The sequence below is a fragment of the Macrobrachium rosenbergii genome, chromosome 17, assembly GCF_040412425.1.
Source record: "Macrobrachium rosenbergii isolate ZJJX-2024 chromosome 17, ASM4041242v1, whole genome shotgun sequence".
NCBI classification, from domain to species: Eukaryota; Metazoa; Arthropoda; class Malacostraca; order Decapoda; family Palaemonidae; genus Macrobrachium; species Macrobrachium rosenbergii.
The window spans coordinates 28,362,263-28,378,197 of record NC_089757.1 but is presented as its reverse complement, the minus strand read 5'-3'; the positions used below and the strand labels follow the sequence as shown (position 1 = coordinate 28,378,197).

The following is a 15,935-nucleotide window of genomic DNA, read 5'->3' as shown; positions in this document are numbered from 1 at the left end:
AATGTATAATGGAGAAAACGCACTGGGGAACAGTTTTTACGCTTAATTAAATAAGCGAAAAAGACTCAATATTGGAGCAAAACCGGGAGGAAGAAAATCTAGAGGAGAGTGACGGACAAACATTGTTTATATAAACCTATTCTTTCAGAAACGGTTTAAATAACCATCGTATGGATCAACACAATTCTACCCCCTATTACATACCCGAATCATAGTTTTATTGTGCTACAACTTGAAGCTCCATCTTCAAGGTTGTCAAAGTTATTCGGGGTCAAAGTAAGGACAAGAATAGAAATTCAGATGATCAATGACAGAGTAACGATGCTTAGTGTGGAACAATGATGATAATAACATTTGTCCTCTGGAAGCAGAGAATGCATACATTGCAGACACACACACAATACTATATATATATATATATATATATATATATATATATATATATATATATATATATATATATATATATATATATATAGTATGTGTGTGTGTGAGCGTGTATGTGTTTTCTGCTTCAGAGGACAAGTGTTATTGTCATCATTGCCTACACTCCACATCGTTACTCTGTCATTGATCATCTTCATTTCTACATATTTGTCCTTACTTTGACCCCGAATACCTTCGACAACCTTGAAGATGGGGCTTCAAGTAGCATAATAAGACTATGCTTGAGAACTGTTCTTAAGGTCAAGTCGTTCGTGTACTCCTGCTTCTAGTGGCCTTCTGAATGTTCCTTTCATGAGGACAACTACTTTTGAATAACAACTTGGTCTCACTCTAGCCTGTACTAGACTTAAGTATGATCTAAAGATTGTGGGCAGCTTCCTTTATGAGTGCGAAAAATCTCCAAAATGTCGAGTCACGCTCATTGTATTTTTTGTGTAATGGATCTACCAGCTCCCTCCGCCAACATAGATCCATTGCATGGTATTTCATGAACGACATTCAAACACACACACACACACACACTATATATATATATATATATATATATATATATATATATATATATATATATATATATATATATATATATATATAATGTGTGTGTGTCGTACCATGCAATGGATGCAAAGAAATTTATGTTTGAGGCGGGGAGACTGATAGATCCACACACAAAAGTGATGTGAGTGAGGTTTGACTCCGACATTTGGGGATTTTCGTACTCATGAGGGAAGCTGCCCACAATCTTTAGATCATACTTAAGTCATAGTATGAACTAGAGTGAGACCAAGCTGTTATTCGTAAGTAGTTATCCGTATGAAAGGAAGATTCAGAGGGCCTCCGAAGCCCGAGTACACGGACGACTTAACCGCAAGACCAGTTCTGAGGCAAGGTTTCAACCGGCCTGTCCCCGGAGAGTTCTCAACCCAGGTGGGAGGTAACTACTATCACAAAGACAACAGTTAATCTCTACGTCTAATCCTGTTAAAGTCGTTATTCCGCACCACCATAATTCGTCTATAATTCTCAAATCACCCACTTTTTTCTATGTTTACAAGTGACTGGGTTAAAAAATGTCGACAGAAATAATTGTTTTAATTATTTAATTTTAATTATGGCCTGTGATCTATTCTACTGTCATTAAACCTATCTTAATTTTTTATTGAAAAAGTTCCCACATCCCTGTGTCCTTGACCATAACCGCTGTATCTATTCAAACCAGTTATTAAGAAGGGTAAGATGTTGGGAGTGGATATTTTATTTCATCTGTGTTCTTCCACTTTTCTTTCTTCTCGTCTGTTTTCGTGTGTCTTCCTCTCTCTTATTCACGTATTTTTCGATTTTCTCTACATGACTATGAACGCGATTTGAATGATGAATATGTCGATTATAAAAAGAGTAATAATTATTGGAAAACAAACAAATACCGAGTAGATTTTCCCTCAGGATTCAAGGTGCTGGACGCCTTAGGCTAGACCCTGACCTAACAAATGGGAGTGGTAGCTTATCCTCTCTCTCTCTCTCTCTCTCTCTCTCTCTCTCTCTCTCTCTCTCTCTCTCTCTCACACACACACACACACACACACACACACACACACACACATACAGTACACACACACACACACACATACAGTACACACACACACACACACACACACACACACACACAGCGAGAGTAAATATTACAAAAGCAACAGGAGACTTCTCAGCAGAAAAGCTTGCAAAAGATTCTTAACTTCTTTGAGGATAAAATTATGTAGTGAGTAATTTTGCAGTAGGGAGCAACAGTCACAAGATTTCGCTCTTTCCTGAGGCTACAGTGAATGAATTGTTATGTGTTCAAGTTGATGCTGATAAGATGAGGCCTGTTGTGGTTAACTGAAATATTGTGATAATGATCCAGTACGAAAGACAGATGTTATGCATTAAGAAGGGGATTTTTTCCGAGTTTTCAATGTCATTTTGAATACTGTGAACCTAAGAAATAACAAGTAAAAGATGGGACGAAGTTTTTTCGCGCAGTCGAGTTTTCTGTACAGAGTATAATCAAGGTCACCGAAAGTCTTTCTGTGGTCTCGGTATAATGCTGTATGAGCCGCGGCCCATGAAACTGCAACCACGGCCCTGTGGTGGCTTATCCGATATCATTGCCAGGCGCACGATTATGGCCAACTTTAACCTTCGATAAAATAACTAATGAGGCTAAAGGGCTGCAATTTGGTATGTTTGATGGTTGGAGGGTGGATGATCAACTTGCAGCCCTCCAGCCTCAGTAGTTTTTAAGATCTGAGTGCGGGCACAGAAAAGTGCGTACGGACAGGCAAAACCGGCAAAATAGTTTCCTTTTACAGAAAACTAAACACATTCCCAGCGAGTGAGAAATGACCGATTGTAAAGCCTATAGTTCACACAGACCAGCATCAAAATTGATCTTTTTATTAAGATTATTGAGAATGTGATTTTAGATCAATCACTAGAACATCTAACGGTCTTATTCGAGACGTCAGTCACGTCACCCTGCAGATTATCTCACTTGGCGAAGTGGCCGAGAATAAATCCACATACAAAGATGAGTACATGCAAATTGTCGTGAATTCAACAGATGGTGTCGGGTTTCTAAAATAATTTTTAATATTTTTATTGATGCCATGAGGCCTGTTGTATAAATTTTAGATGCACTTTTAGTCATATGGCAAGCAACAATGTTATTCATACTAAATATCTCCAGAGAAGATAGTATCAATAATACTGTAATATTGACCCTGAAGTTTTATTCGTAGGTATCATTTCGGTGAAGAGAGGTAAGCCGTAAATATACAAGATACATTGTTGCACGACATTGTATAGCGTTGTATAGTTTGATAACCATACATTTTTATTTATTAATGCAAGACGGTTACACGAAGCTAATTTTTGCTGAAATTATCATAGCAAAATCATTACCCGCCGTGGACCATTTTGCAAAATGCTGAGGCATTAAGCATCTGCTTAGTTAATAATTTATAGATGCTCAATAGATGGCGCGAGTGATCTCGTAACGTTACATTTTGTACCTGTAGGAGGAACTCGAACTGTTCTCTCTGTGTGACAAGCTCTTTGCTACTATTACAGACGATTTGCAAACATTAGCGATAGACCGTAGTATCGGGAGAGCAGAACAGAGGAAGTCGGCCCTACTCGGAGAGGTGCTACTAGTAGCAATAAAAAGAAACCTAATTAAAATGTCCGATCCACCACCGCCCTTATCACCAGCTCGAATAGGGTGAGAGAGTGAATTGCTTACGTTTGCAGTTTAAGATCAGTCCAAGCCGGTATCCAGATTTATTAAAACATAGAAGCCTTAATTTAACGATTCGAGTCCCTTGATTCTGTCGGTTGTTAACGCCCTTTGGCTGTTTACAAGGTCATTGACCTGATTTAAGGAATACCTATTCACAATTGCATGCTAGGTCCCCTGATTGTGCAGACCTTAGGGTAGCCGTAGGCACTTTCACAATTCGTTGACACAATCGTATTGTAGAAGCAGTAGCTCCTTAAATGAAACCTCAGGGATAGCCCAGACCAGACAAGGTCAAAGATAGTGAAGTTAGGTTAAGTTATGTTGTAGCTAGGCCAAATTCTAGGCCTTGTTTCTTAAAGGTGATGGATCTAGGCGGCTTATTCTCGCCTACATTGAAGACTTGCTGGTCTTAGTTTGGTGTGTTTCTTGCACGCAACTCCATACACAGGCTCTAAATTGATGGGTCTGTTGCCAGATAGGCTAAACCATAGAACAGCAACATTATCTCACGAAAAAGACAAATTCGTTCACAAACAGAATTCCTAAGTACGTTCATACCGATCATTGCTCATCTCAAAAGGGCAGAAGAGTTGTGCACATTAGGCCTATTTCTTTGGTTTGCAGCTGCTGAAAAGCAATTCAAAGATATATTTCAACTGGATTCATCCTAACCTAACCTGTCGTAGGTTGCCGTTCCCAGACCTGGCAGGGGCTTAGACTCACTCAACTCAACGTGGTGCATAGCTTAGCAAAATTATTCGTGTGCAACCACTCTGCAGTATTACCTTCATCTTATGCTTGAAAAGACATGTTATCATGTGGTTGGTGTTTTAATACCTTTTGTTTTAAGTGGGAGATATATAGGCCTAACTTACACATGAAATAATGTCCCCAGAATGCCTTACATTTGTTATAGAGTAGAACAAGTATATGTATTATTTTATATAGGACACTAGCCTTCTCTTCGAATTACATGTTGAATTTTAAAGGTTATACATAGGCTGTTTGGGGTGTCCATCCTAGATGTTTGCAGGATTACGTAATTTTGAAAAGAACAGGTTGTTGAAAAGTGTCACTGGAAAGTGCAATGTATTAATTGGAGGTCTAACACTCTAAAGAAGCTTTAGCTGGCCTTATGCTAGTGTGGGACTGGGTTCTAAGGTATTCCTGAAGTAAGCTTTGAAAGGAAGTATAGGTGCCCTAGTCGGGGCATCGAGATTGTATCAAACAAACAAAGAAGCACTTAAATTGAAAACAGTGACTGGTGATGTAGAAAGATTTGCTCTATAAAAATGTGACCTTGTACCATTGTCAGTGTCAGTGCTTTCATGCTTATGCTTGTCAGAGCCATTTTTAGTCTTTAAGAATCTGATTAATGAATAGGTCAGCTTCTAGTGTGAATTAACTGAGAAGAATTTTCAACATGGTCCAAAATCCTGCTTTCCCAGCCAAAAATGGTTTGACCCTCTCAGGACTAAATTGCTCTCATTGCAGATTTTATGTGTAGAAGTATAGGCTGAGTAGCCTAAATGCTTCTTAGAGCCTGTAACATTCCCTTTAGGAGATAATTGTCCTCAGGTTCATGGGATATCTTTATTGGTACAGTTGCTCAATACGGTATCCCCCTATCTTTTAAGTGAAATTGTTCAGAGTAGTTGTAATATACTGTAGAGTAGACCATTATCAAAAGGTGTAGTGTTTGTATTTGGCCCTCATCTCAAAGCTGTATTTCAGTAGGGACCATTGACTTTTATCACTGGTACATGTGCCTCAAGAATTAATGGATGCTGTTCAGTTTTCAAGCATCAGCATTCACATTCTGCTTGAGACACTTTGATGTCACTCAGCCCAAAACAAATCTTGAATATCATTAACTTTAAAACTGTGGAATACTATTATTCTAGACAGCATAATAAATGTTGATCATTATAAGAGGTGGTTAAGACCAAGTTCCTCATCCTTGACGAGTGTTGACATTTCTGAAGTGCTTTGATGTATGCATTTAATTCTCCATTTGTTCTTATCTCTCTTTTCATTTGTATCAAGTTTAGAGCTCTTCTCTAGGCCATTTTTTCATGTGCTTTTTACAGTAATATTTTGTGGAAGCTTTCTAAAAAGTTAATAATGATTGAAACTGTCCATATCAGTGCACTGTATCATTTTTAATGATAATAATTTTACAGGATTTTAAGCTTTGTGGGGCATGCTGAGTAATACTCCCTAGTGGAAACAGGTTCATCAAAAGTACTTGTTTGTCATATGTCAAGGAATGTTTGATCCTTAGAATATGAATGTTGTAAACAAACATTGTAGATTTTTTAATACATATAGTTGTTATTGTAATGTGTCAGGTAGCTTATGTCTGTTGGAAGAAAATTAATGTATGATTTTGGTTTGGAAGCATGAATGATGAGTGCTTGTGAATATAGGTTTTGAAAAGGGGTAAATATAAGTCTACACTTATCCAAAAGCTATGTTAAAGAAGGAAGTACAAGTGGCAAATATTATGTTTACAGGTGTCCACATCCCATCATCAGTTATAGTAGACTTTACATAAACTAAAGTAGTGGATTTATTAAAAGTCTTGGTCATTGTGTCTTTTTCCAATTACATCAGAGGTTTACATTACTTTATATTTTAGTAAATTTTCTAAGTTATTTTAAGAATGGCTTTTTCTTTTCTTAGGTCCTTTGCCTACTTGACAGTAAGGGACCGCCTGCCAGTTATACTGACCCGTGTCATTGATCATCTTTATCGAGACAGAGATATAATCAGTGGTCAGTATGGTGAGGTAAGTGCTCGTAGCTTTTACCGTCATTCATTTAAAGTTGTTCCTGTGAAATACAAGTCCTCATCTCTTATATAGGAATATTTGCTAACACCAGTTGGAATCAGTGATTGAAGACTTAACAGAGTACATAGTTAATTAGTGACAGAAAGGTAAAAGGTTGGGGTTACCTTCCTTTTTCTGTAGTAAGAGGATGTGTTGTAGGTATGAATCTGTTTTATTTACTTCACTGAATGTTTACAAAGGGTGCAGTTGCCCTGGGCAGAAGTGTGTAGTATCACCACCTGTAACTCAGCTGTCTCGCCCTGGTTCTTCTGGGCCTTAGTATCCTGCATTTCCCAGTGGGTCTGTTCCTATTTGTTCTCCCAAGGAATTAACTAACCTCTCCTACGAGTGCTCCATCTTGTGGGCAGGTGTATTGCTGAAGATATGTGACAAAGTATGTGGACTTATGGTATGGAATGTGTTAGTGCTGGGCTCCTTGCTATCTCTGAAGAACAAGGCTGAGGTGGCAATGGAAAAGTTGTATTTCAACCGCTTAGAAACACAAATCCACCATGCAGTCTCCTTCAAGATCTCTATGTCTTTGAAGGGAACTACAACCAAGCCTAAGGAATGGCTCCTCAGGAATCAACCATTTTCTTTGTACAAGAAAGGCAAGAATTCTCTTCTGCACTTTCAACCTCCTCAAGCTACCTGCTTTACTGCAACTCGACAATTGTTCAGAATTCCTTCACTTCCACTCTGTTCATTTCTTAGAGGAAATGGGGTCTGAACAGCTAGAAGTTTTTCTTGCTTCCTCCCCCCACACTTCCATCAGATTGCATTGCTTATTGCTTTCCTTGGAGGCCTGTAAACTAGGATGGGAACTGGTACCTCTTGTTTTGACCCTGCTATTTGTTCATGACACTTACCTGACAGATATATATATAGCTGTATTCTCCGAAAGGGACCGACAGAAATTCAAAAACTTACGGCACACGCAGATGGGCCAGGTGGTTAGTACTCATTCCCGCCGCTGGGAGGCGGGAATCAGGAACCATTCCATTTTCTATTCAGATTTTTCTGTCGCTGTATTGTCAACACCTGTTGCCAATACCTCCTTGATTTCGTTAACTTTTTCCACTAAGTATTCTGATTGTACTTTGGTATTTGGACTTGGCTTTGTGGATAGGCATACGCTTTTTGGACTGTTTTGATTTTGGTTTTGACTTTTCCTTGAACGAGATGTCTGGATCTAGTTCTGCTAGTTTCAGGTGTGTGTTGTTCAGAGTGTAAGGTGAGGGCTACCGAAAGCTTCGTAGACCCTCACACAGTATGCATGAGATGTAGAGGGTATGTCTGTATGTTGATGATCGACAAAGGAGTGTGAATCGTTGCCTGATTCTGATTGGAAGTCGTATGATTCTTACGTCGCAAGCCAGAGCGTGATCGGGTATGGAGGTCCTCCTCCAGGAGTGTGTCGGTAGGTGGGAGTCAGGTATTAATTTATCTCCTGTTAACCCTACTAATGCTTCTCCTTTCCTGTAGAGTCGCTTTCTAACCCTGTGATTGCGTCTGCGGAAGGTAATGCCCTTGGCAGATTTTGAACCCATTCGTACCTTGGAGTCTAAGGTGTTATCTCTTCGAAAGTGCAGTGAAGTGTAGTGATCCCCCCAGTGCTGTGGAGGGGGCGTCAGATCGCCCTCCCATAATGCCTCTAGGCCTGACCTCTGCCGAACTCCCAGGACTTAGGAATGGGCATGTCGAAAGCCGCAAGAGGGTTACGGGGCCCCACCGATCTGGCGTCCCTTCGCAGGCCTTGTTGACGCCTCCCAGGCTGCCAGAGATCGCGGCGCACGGATCCTTAAGGATTGTTTTTCGTCCTCCGAGGCGCCTCTCCACTTGGGGGTCACGCTCGGTTGGACTCGCCCTTTCAAGAGGAGCCGCTGAAGAGGACGCTTCTCCTCTTTCTCGTGCCTTGACTCTTCTCCCGACTGGCTGCGATTTGCCGCAGAAGAGGACCAGGATTTCTTCGGAGGAGGACGTTGCTGAACGCCCCAGCCGCACCAAGAAGAGAGCCCCTGTCGCTTTTTGGTAGAAGGAGGAGGACGCCTCTTCCCCTCTTCCCATAAGAGCAGCCCTTCTCCTGAGAGGGCTTCTCCTTCTTCGGAAGCGTCTTATCCAAGATATGCAGCGCAGTTAGCTTCCCTTCGCTGCTAAGGAGAAGGAGCCGTGGTCGCCGCAAGGATTTGTCGCTGCCTGTTAAAAGATCTAAGAGGTCTCCTCTCCTTCTCTTTCGTTTGTCTCTCTCCCCGCGGCCGTAGTCACCTCATCGCTTCTATGGATCATCAGCCTCCTGCCCCGTCCGGACTCGCTGGCTGATCAGGACGCCCTCTTGCAGCTCGGCTTGCTGCTTGTAAGAGTTCGCGCCAAGACGCCTTGCCTCCTCCTGCTTCTCGCCTCGCTTTGACGCTCGCAGGACGCCCACCAGGACGCCGTTTTTCCCGATCCCTGCATGATGCTCTCCAGGACTCGGCCAAGAAGCTCGCGGCGGCCGCTTCGTCGGGACTCTCGTCAGGACGCCGCAGCTTGTAAGACAGGACGCCTTTCAGGACGCCCTTCTGTGGCAGGACGCCACAGACCAGACGCCATCAGGACGCCAGGACGCCAGACGCCATCAGGACGCCGCAGGACGCCCTGCTTCGTTCCGAATTTTTCTGCTGCTTCTTCCCACGAAGAGGTCTTGGGTCGATTGACCCAAAGGTTTTGTTTTCTAGCCCTGAAGACTCTCCTGTCGCTCCTTGTCGAAGAGGCGGATTTGTCTCAGGAGTCGGACTCCTGCTGAACAAGAGCCCCCTTCTTTCGCTTTCTCCGATTACAGGTCTTGATCTTGGCTAGTATGCTTAAGGAGCTTTTTCCTGATAAGTTTCAGCCTTCTGCTCCGCTTTCCCTCCTCACAGTTAGCTTCTTCCAAAGGTGAGGAAATCGCCTGGCTTTCAAATGAAGACTTCGTTGGCTACTAGAAAGCTCTTAAGAAAGTCAATGCATGGATGGAAGATAGGAAGTCTCAAGGAAGATCTTCCTTCGCTCTGCCCCGTCTAGATTGTGCAAAGCTGGTATGTGTATGAGACGGGAGGAAATTGGCTCCTAGAGTTCCCTCTTCCTCTCAAGGTGATTTTGCGAGCCTTTGTTGGATGCGCTCAAGGAGGTCCCATCTTCTTCAGCTAAGGTCTTGGACTTTTTCTGAAACCGACCACCATCTGAAAGGCCTCTTCAAGTCGATGGAGGTTTTTAACTTTCTGGACTGGTGCTTGGGGCCTGGACTTAAGGACCTGAGTCCGACTCTATTTCTCTGGGAGCTGTCCAGTGTACTGTCGTGTATGGACAAGGCAGTCAGGGATGGCGCTGATGAACTGGTTTCTTCATTTTGGTACAACCTCCCAAAGAAGAGGGCTTTGTACTGCAACTTCACCCTGCCAAGTCAGTTTCTCCTGTTCAGAGGGGCTGAGTTACTTTTTGCCCCTCTTCCAGCCATCTCTTCCCAGTCGCTTGTCAAGGATCTCTTCCAGCCTTAAGGAGAAGGCTTACGCAGGATCTCCTTGCTCATTCTTCCAGGCGTCCTAGTGTCCCTTCTACATCTTTCCAGGACTTCCAAGAGACAGAAGCCTTTCGGAGAGATCTTCCTCCAGACCTTTTCATGAGGAAGAGGTCTCTCCAGAGGCGGAGCCCTTCTTCCCTAGGGAAAAGTGACTTTTTCACACCTCCAGACACCAGTAGAGCCAGGCTTCTCCTGTTTTGCGGGAGCCTGAAAGTAAGAGGGGCGGATTCTGGTCCTCAATGTGATCAAAAAGGTTACAGGATCCCCTTTCTCGAAACTAAAACCCCCTGTCCTACTCTCCCAGAGATCTGTCGCCTTCTTACCATCGAAAGCAATGATCCTTTTAGATCTGCTGGAAGATATGATAGAGAAGAGAGCAATAGAGCAAGTCCTGGATCTGGAGCTCCAGGTTTTACAACCGACTCTTCCTGGTTCCAAAACAGTCAGGTGGAGACCAGTCCTGGATGTCAGCAGACTGAACAACTTTGTCGTGAAAGAAAATTCAAATGGAGACGCCCAGTCGGGTTATCAATGCACTGGACCAGGCGATTGGATGGTCTCTCTCTGACCTTCAGGACGCGTATTTTCATGTCCCCATTCATCCTCAATCAAGGAAGTTTTGAGGTTTGTCCTGAAGGGAAGAGTGTACCAGTTCAGAGCTCTCTGTTCGGTCTGTGCACAGCTCCTATGGTCTTCACGGTCCTGATGAGGAACGTCGCGAGGTGGCTTCATCCAGGCGGGTGTTCGGATATTATCGCTCTATCTGACGACTTGGCTCATCCGAGCCACATCGAACAAAGGTGTCTGGAGGACTTGCATGACTTTGAACTGGACGAAGTCCCTGGGACTTCTTGTGAATTTAGAGAAGTCCCATCTGATCCCCTCTCAGTCCATTCTTTATCTGGGGATTCGGATGATTCAGCAGGGTTTTCGAGCCTTCCATCCCAGAACGTAGCAGCACTGCTTAGAAAGTTTCCTTGAACCTCCTGGGAAAGAAACATGCTCGGTGAGGGAATGGGATGAGTTTGCTGGGACCATTTCATCACTGGAGAAGTTTGTTTCTGGGAAGGTTTCATCTCAGACCCCTCCAGTTTTTTCTGCAGAGAACTGGAAGAACAAGGAGGACCTGGAAGAGACATTGAGGATCTCTCTCTTAGTCAAGGATCACCTGAGGTGGTGGCTCGACCCCTAAAACTGGCAGAAGGGGTTTCTCTATCTTCAGAGCCCCACCTAGTGTTGTTTTCCCGACGCGTCCAGGGAAGGATGGGGAGCAACACTAGGGGAGGAAGTGTCAGGCACCTGGAGAGGGGAACAGGTGTCCTGGCACATAAATCTCAAAGAACTGGGGCTATCCTGCTGGCCTTCAATTTCTTCGAAGACCAGTTGCAGGCCAAATTGTCCAAGTCAAATTCGACAATACCACAGCTCTAGCTTACCTCAAAAAACAGGGGGTACCATTCCCGTTCCCTGTTCATCCTAGCGAAGGAGATCCTGCTTGGACTCATGCACGGGGTGACGATCCTCACTGGTTCATTGCAGGCATGGAGAATGTCCGACGGACCTTCTCAGTCGGCAACATCAGCTCCTACCACCGAGTGGACCCTGAACGAGGAGGTGTGTTTAGAACTGTGGAAACTTATGGGGACGTCCTCTAGTGGACCTCTTTGCCACGTCCAGGACGACAAGACTGCCCTTTATTGCTCTCCTGTCCTCGACCCAGGAGCAATAGCTATAGACGCCTCCCTCTGGGACTGAAAGGCCTCGACCTTTTACGCCTTTCCCCCTTCAAGATTCTGGGGAGAAGTGATAAGGAAACTTTGCAACGTCGGAAGGAACAAGGATGACTTTAATAGCCCCCTTCTGGCCGGCAGCAGAATGGTTCCAGAGATCTTGGCTTCCTGGTGGACTTTCCAAGAACGCTTCCTGAGAACAGGACCTTCTCAAACAGCCGCATTTCGAAAGGTTCCACAAAACCTCCCGCTCTGAGTCTGACTGCATACAGACTATCACAAAGCTGGCAAGAGCAAGAGGATTTTCGAGAGCAGTGGCAAAGGCTATCGCCAGTGCCAGGAGACCTTCTTCCAGTGCGGTCTATCAGTACAAGTGGGCTGTTTTTAGAAATGGTGTAGGAGCAACGGAATTTCTCAACCACGTCCTCTGTACCACAAATAGCTGACTTCCTGTTTCATCTCAGGCAAAAGAATAAACTGGCAGTCTCAACTATTAAGGGCTATAGGAGTATGCTGTCGGCAGTCTTTAGACATAGAGGCCTGAACTTGTCCGACAACAAGGATCTTCACGATCTCCTGAGATCCTTCGAGACTGTCAAACTTCCGCAACTCAGGACACCTTCTTGGAATCTGGATGTTGTCCTGAAGTCCTGATGTCAAGTGCTTTGAACCTCTGTCTTCGGCTTCCCTCAAGAACGTGACTAGGAAGGCTGTCTTCCTAACGGCTCTGGCGACAGCTAAGAGGATTAGTGAAGTGCAAGCCATTAGCAAACATATTGGCTTTAGGGGTCCAAATGCTGTATGCTCCCTAAATCCTTTTTTTCTTAGCTAAGAACGAAAATCCTTCAAACCCTTGGCCCAAGTCCTTTGAAATCAAAGGTTTGACGGAGATGCTGGGCAAGAACCAGAAAGAACCCTGTGTCCTGTCAGGGCTCTCAAGTTCTACTTAGCCAAGACCAAGGAGACTAGAGGCTCATCGGACAGTCTGTGGTGTTCGGTGAAGAGACCTGATCTTCCTCTGTCTAAGAATGCCTTAGCATTCTTTTAAGAAGCACCATTAGAGAGGCTCATTCCTCCTTCCTAGAAGGTGACATGAGAACTTCTGAAGGTTAAGGCTCATGAAGTAAGAGCCATCGCGACTTCGGTGGCTTTCCAAAAGAATATGTCCCTTAATGATATTCTTGGTGCCACCTTCTGGCGAAGTAATTCAGTCTTGCTTCTCATTATCTCACAGATGTGAAGACAACATTTGAAGACTGCTTTTCGCTGGGACCATACGTTTCCACAGACACGATGTTGGGAAACAGGGCAATACTCATCCTATCCTTTAGTTTTAGGTAGTATTTTTAATCTTGTTGTTGTGTTTTTGGTTGTTGGGTGGCCATTGAGATGGTGGTCCCAATTCCTTAGCCTATGTTTTTCATTGCCTTAGATAGGCGGGTCAGGTGGTTGGTCGTTTGCTCCTTTCCCTCTCTGTATGGTCGCATGATCTAGTCCTATTGTGGTCACGCCCCGTGGACAGGTCATCTAGATCTCTCCAGCTTTATAGGTCCCTACCTTGCTGGAGACTTCTAGTAAAGCAGAAGCAGGCTTGGGTGACAGTAATCACGAAGTCAGCTATGCTAACAGGTAAGGAACCAAGGCGCCAATCGCCTACATTTTTTGTTTCCTAAATCCTATTCTGTCTCTTCCCACCTCCAACGGTGGGATTCAGCTATATATATATCTGGCAGGTAAGTGTCATGAACAAAATGATATTTTAATGATAAAATAAAGTTTGTTCATACTTACCTGGCAGATATATATACTTTAGTGCCCACCTCCTCCCTGAGACAGTGGCACTAGAAAATCTGAATAGAAAATGGAATGGTTCCTGATTCCGCCTCCCAGCGGCGGAATGAGTACTAACCACCTGGCCATCTGCGTGTGCCGTGAGTTTTGAAATTCTGTCGGATTTCGGAGAAATACAGCTATATATATATCTGCCAGGTAAGTATGAATAAACTTTATTTTATCATTAAAATATCATTTTTATGAAAGTAATAATAGTGCGTTGAAAAAGATGTTCAATGGGTCATGATGGTATAATCTGGATGTTTGTAAACCTTTCTTACAACTTGGTGTATTGGCAAGATTTTGTTCAGTAGTTTTAGATATAAATTCTGAAGTGCAGATGGATTTCAGCACATTTTAGAGAGCAGTGCCTTGAAATGACATCATCAGGATCTGATTAAAGATTTTCCTTTCAGGGTGAGCACCTAGGAGAGTACTCTTGCTACAAAGAACTAAATATCAAGGAGCTGCTTACTTCTGATACTTGAGTGGACCAAGATGACCCATTATCACCTGGAGCCACATCCTCTAATGGTAAGGCCTAAATAAAAAATAGAACTGTCCTACTAAATTTGGTGTAAACGTCAGACCAGTTAAAGATGCGTTTGCTTAAACTGGATAACGTTGAATCTGGTAACAGTTAGGAGCACTTTGCTTGCCATGAACCCGGGTTAAAACTGCAAATTGACTGCTTTGAACATTAGGTCAGATTTAATAAGAGTCAGTTATGGGACTTTTAGAAGTATCTGAAAGCTGATGATATTCTGCAGTAGTAGTTAGTCTGTAGTAAAGCGTGCTGGTAGAACTTTTGGCTAAGAATTCTGTGGGAAAACTAAACACAGACTAAAAATGTTAAATAATGTCAGTGGAAAAGGCAGCAATGTTAGATAGTTTTGATACAGAAAGATTACACTTGCTGCACCCTCAAGAAAATCTTTTGTCAGGTTTTGTAGACGAGAATGTGTCTCAAAACTAAGAGTTTGTAGTTCTCTGTTGTGACCAGGATTCAGGATATTCTTGGTATAATTTGTATAGGAATTCAGTTCATGTTATTCAGAATGTGACATACCAATTACTGTAGAGGGTTTTACTTTTATGTAGATGTGAGGATTTCTTTTACTGTTTGCGGTAAACCTTGGTAATGGCTAAATTCCTCTTGTGAATTTAATGTTGATTGAACTAGTTTCATGGTATATTATTAATCAGAGTTAAATCTGAATTCGTTGAAAGGAACGGTTCATTTTATATGGAAATCATGCTAGCTTTAGTGTGATGAAATAAATGTATGATTTTTACTTTAATTTACTTTGTTTTTCACCTCCATTCCCACTTTGTCTTCCATCGCACTGTCCAGCCACTCCAACTCCTCTTTTAGAAAGCCCCCTAGTGTCTGGCTTCATAGCCAAATTTATATAAAATCAGTCACATCAACATAGAGCATTTTTGGAGAATATAGTCAGGTTTATTTGATCACTTCTTGTTTATTTCTTTGAATATCCAAATGAGATAGAGAAGAGAAGAGAGAATTAGGACCCACAGGTAACGTTGGTACTTCAAATAGATCACAAGTCTTATAATTCCTTGAGTTTCTAAGAGATTGCTGCCAAGATTAATGTAGTTATTGAGAGAATGAAATTTGTCCATACAAGAGTGTCACAACAGCAGTTTGATTCTCAGGTTTTCTTCAAGGAATGTGAAATGATTGCACAGGATATCTGTTCTTGATATGAATAGCCATTCCATTATTGGAGGTTTGTGAAGGGAGGCTTGATCTTGAAAAACAAACTTGTAAAACCACTTGCCTGTTTGTGTAGAAATCTTAGGACACTGTCAGCTTAGGACACTTTTAAGTGTCACTTCAGAGAATCAAGATGTAAGTGAATCATTAGGGATACTTATAATCTAAATAGGACAGTTTAAGTTGTGAAGTACAAAAGTATTTCTGTACAGTGCCTTGAATTGATGTTACCAGGATCTGATTTAGCATTTTCCTTTCAGGCTAAGCACATGGGGGAATGACACTCGGCTTGAGGAAAAGAAGAGTTACAAGTCCTGTGTGTTTCATACTTGATGGGGCTGACACCAGAGGAGCCCTGTACGTTTTATACTTGTAACAAGAAGACCCGTTTATCATCTGGATCCGCATCCTTTAATGGTAAGGCCCTAAATGAAACTAGAATTATTCTGCTTTAGTGTAAATGTGAGACTAGTGCCTTTGATTATCTGTATAACAATGAAACTGGTACAGTTAGGGAACACCTTTGTTTGAACTAAAACTCC

At 42.6% G+C, this 15,935-nt stretch overlaps 1 protein-coding gene across 1 annotated transcript in view; it reads left to right on the top strand.

The window, feature by feature from the left end:
* The first annotated feature begins 3,472 nt into the window (after window positions 1–3,472).
* Window positions 3,473–15,935, top strand: part of LOC136847601 (damage-control phosphatase ARMT1-like) — a 35,204-nt gene continuing 22,741 nt past the window's right edge. Inside the window, 3 exon segments of the mRNA XM_067119318.1 lie at window positions 3,473–3,706; window positions 6,410–6,515; window positions 7,009–7,168. Of these exon segments, the coding sequence (XP_066975419.1) occupies window positions 3,666–3,706; window positions 6,410–6,515; window positions 7,009–7,168 (307 nt within the window). The 5' untranslated portion in view covers window positions 3,473–3,665.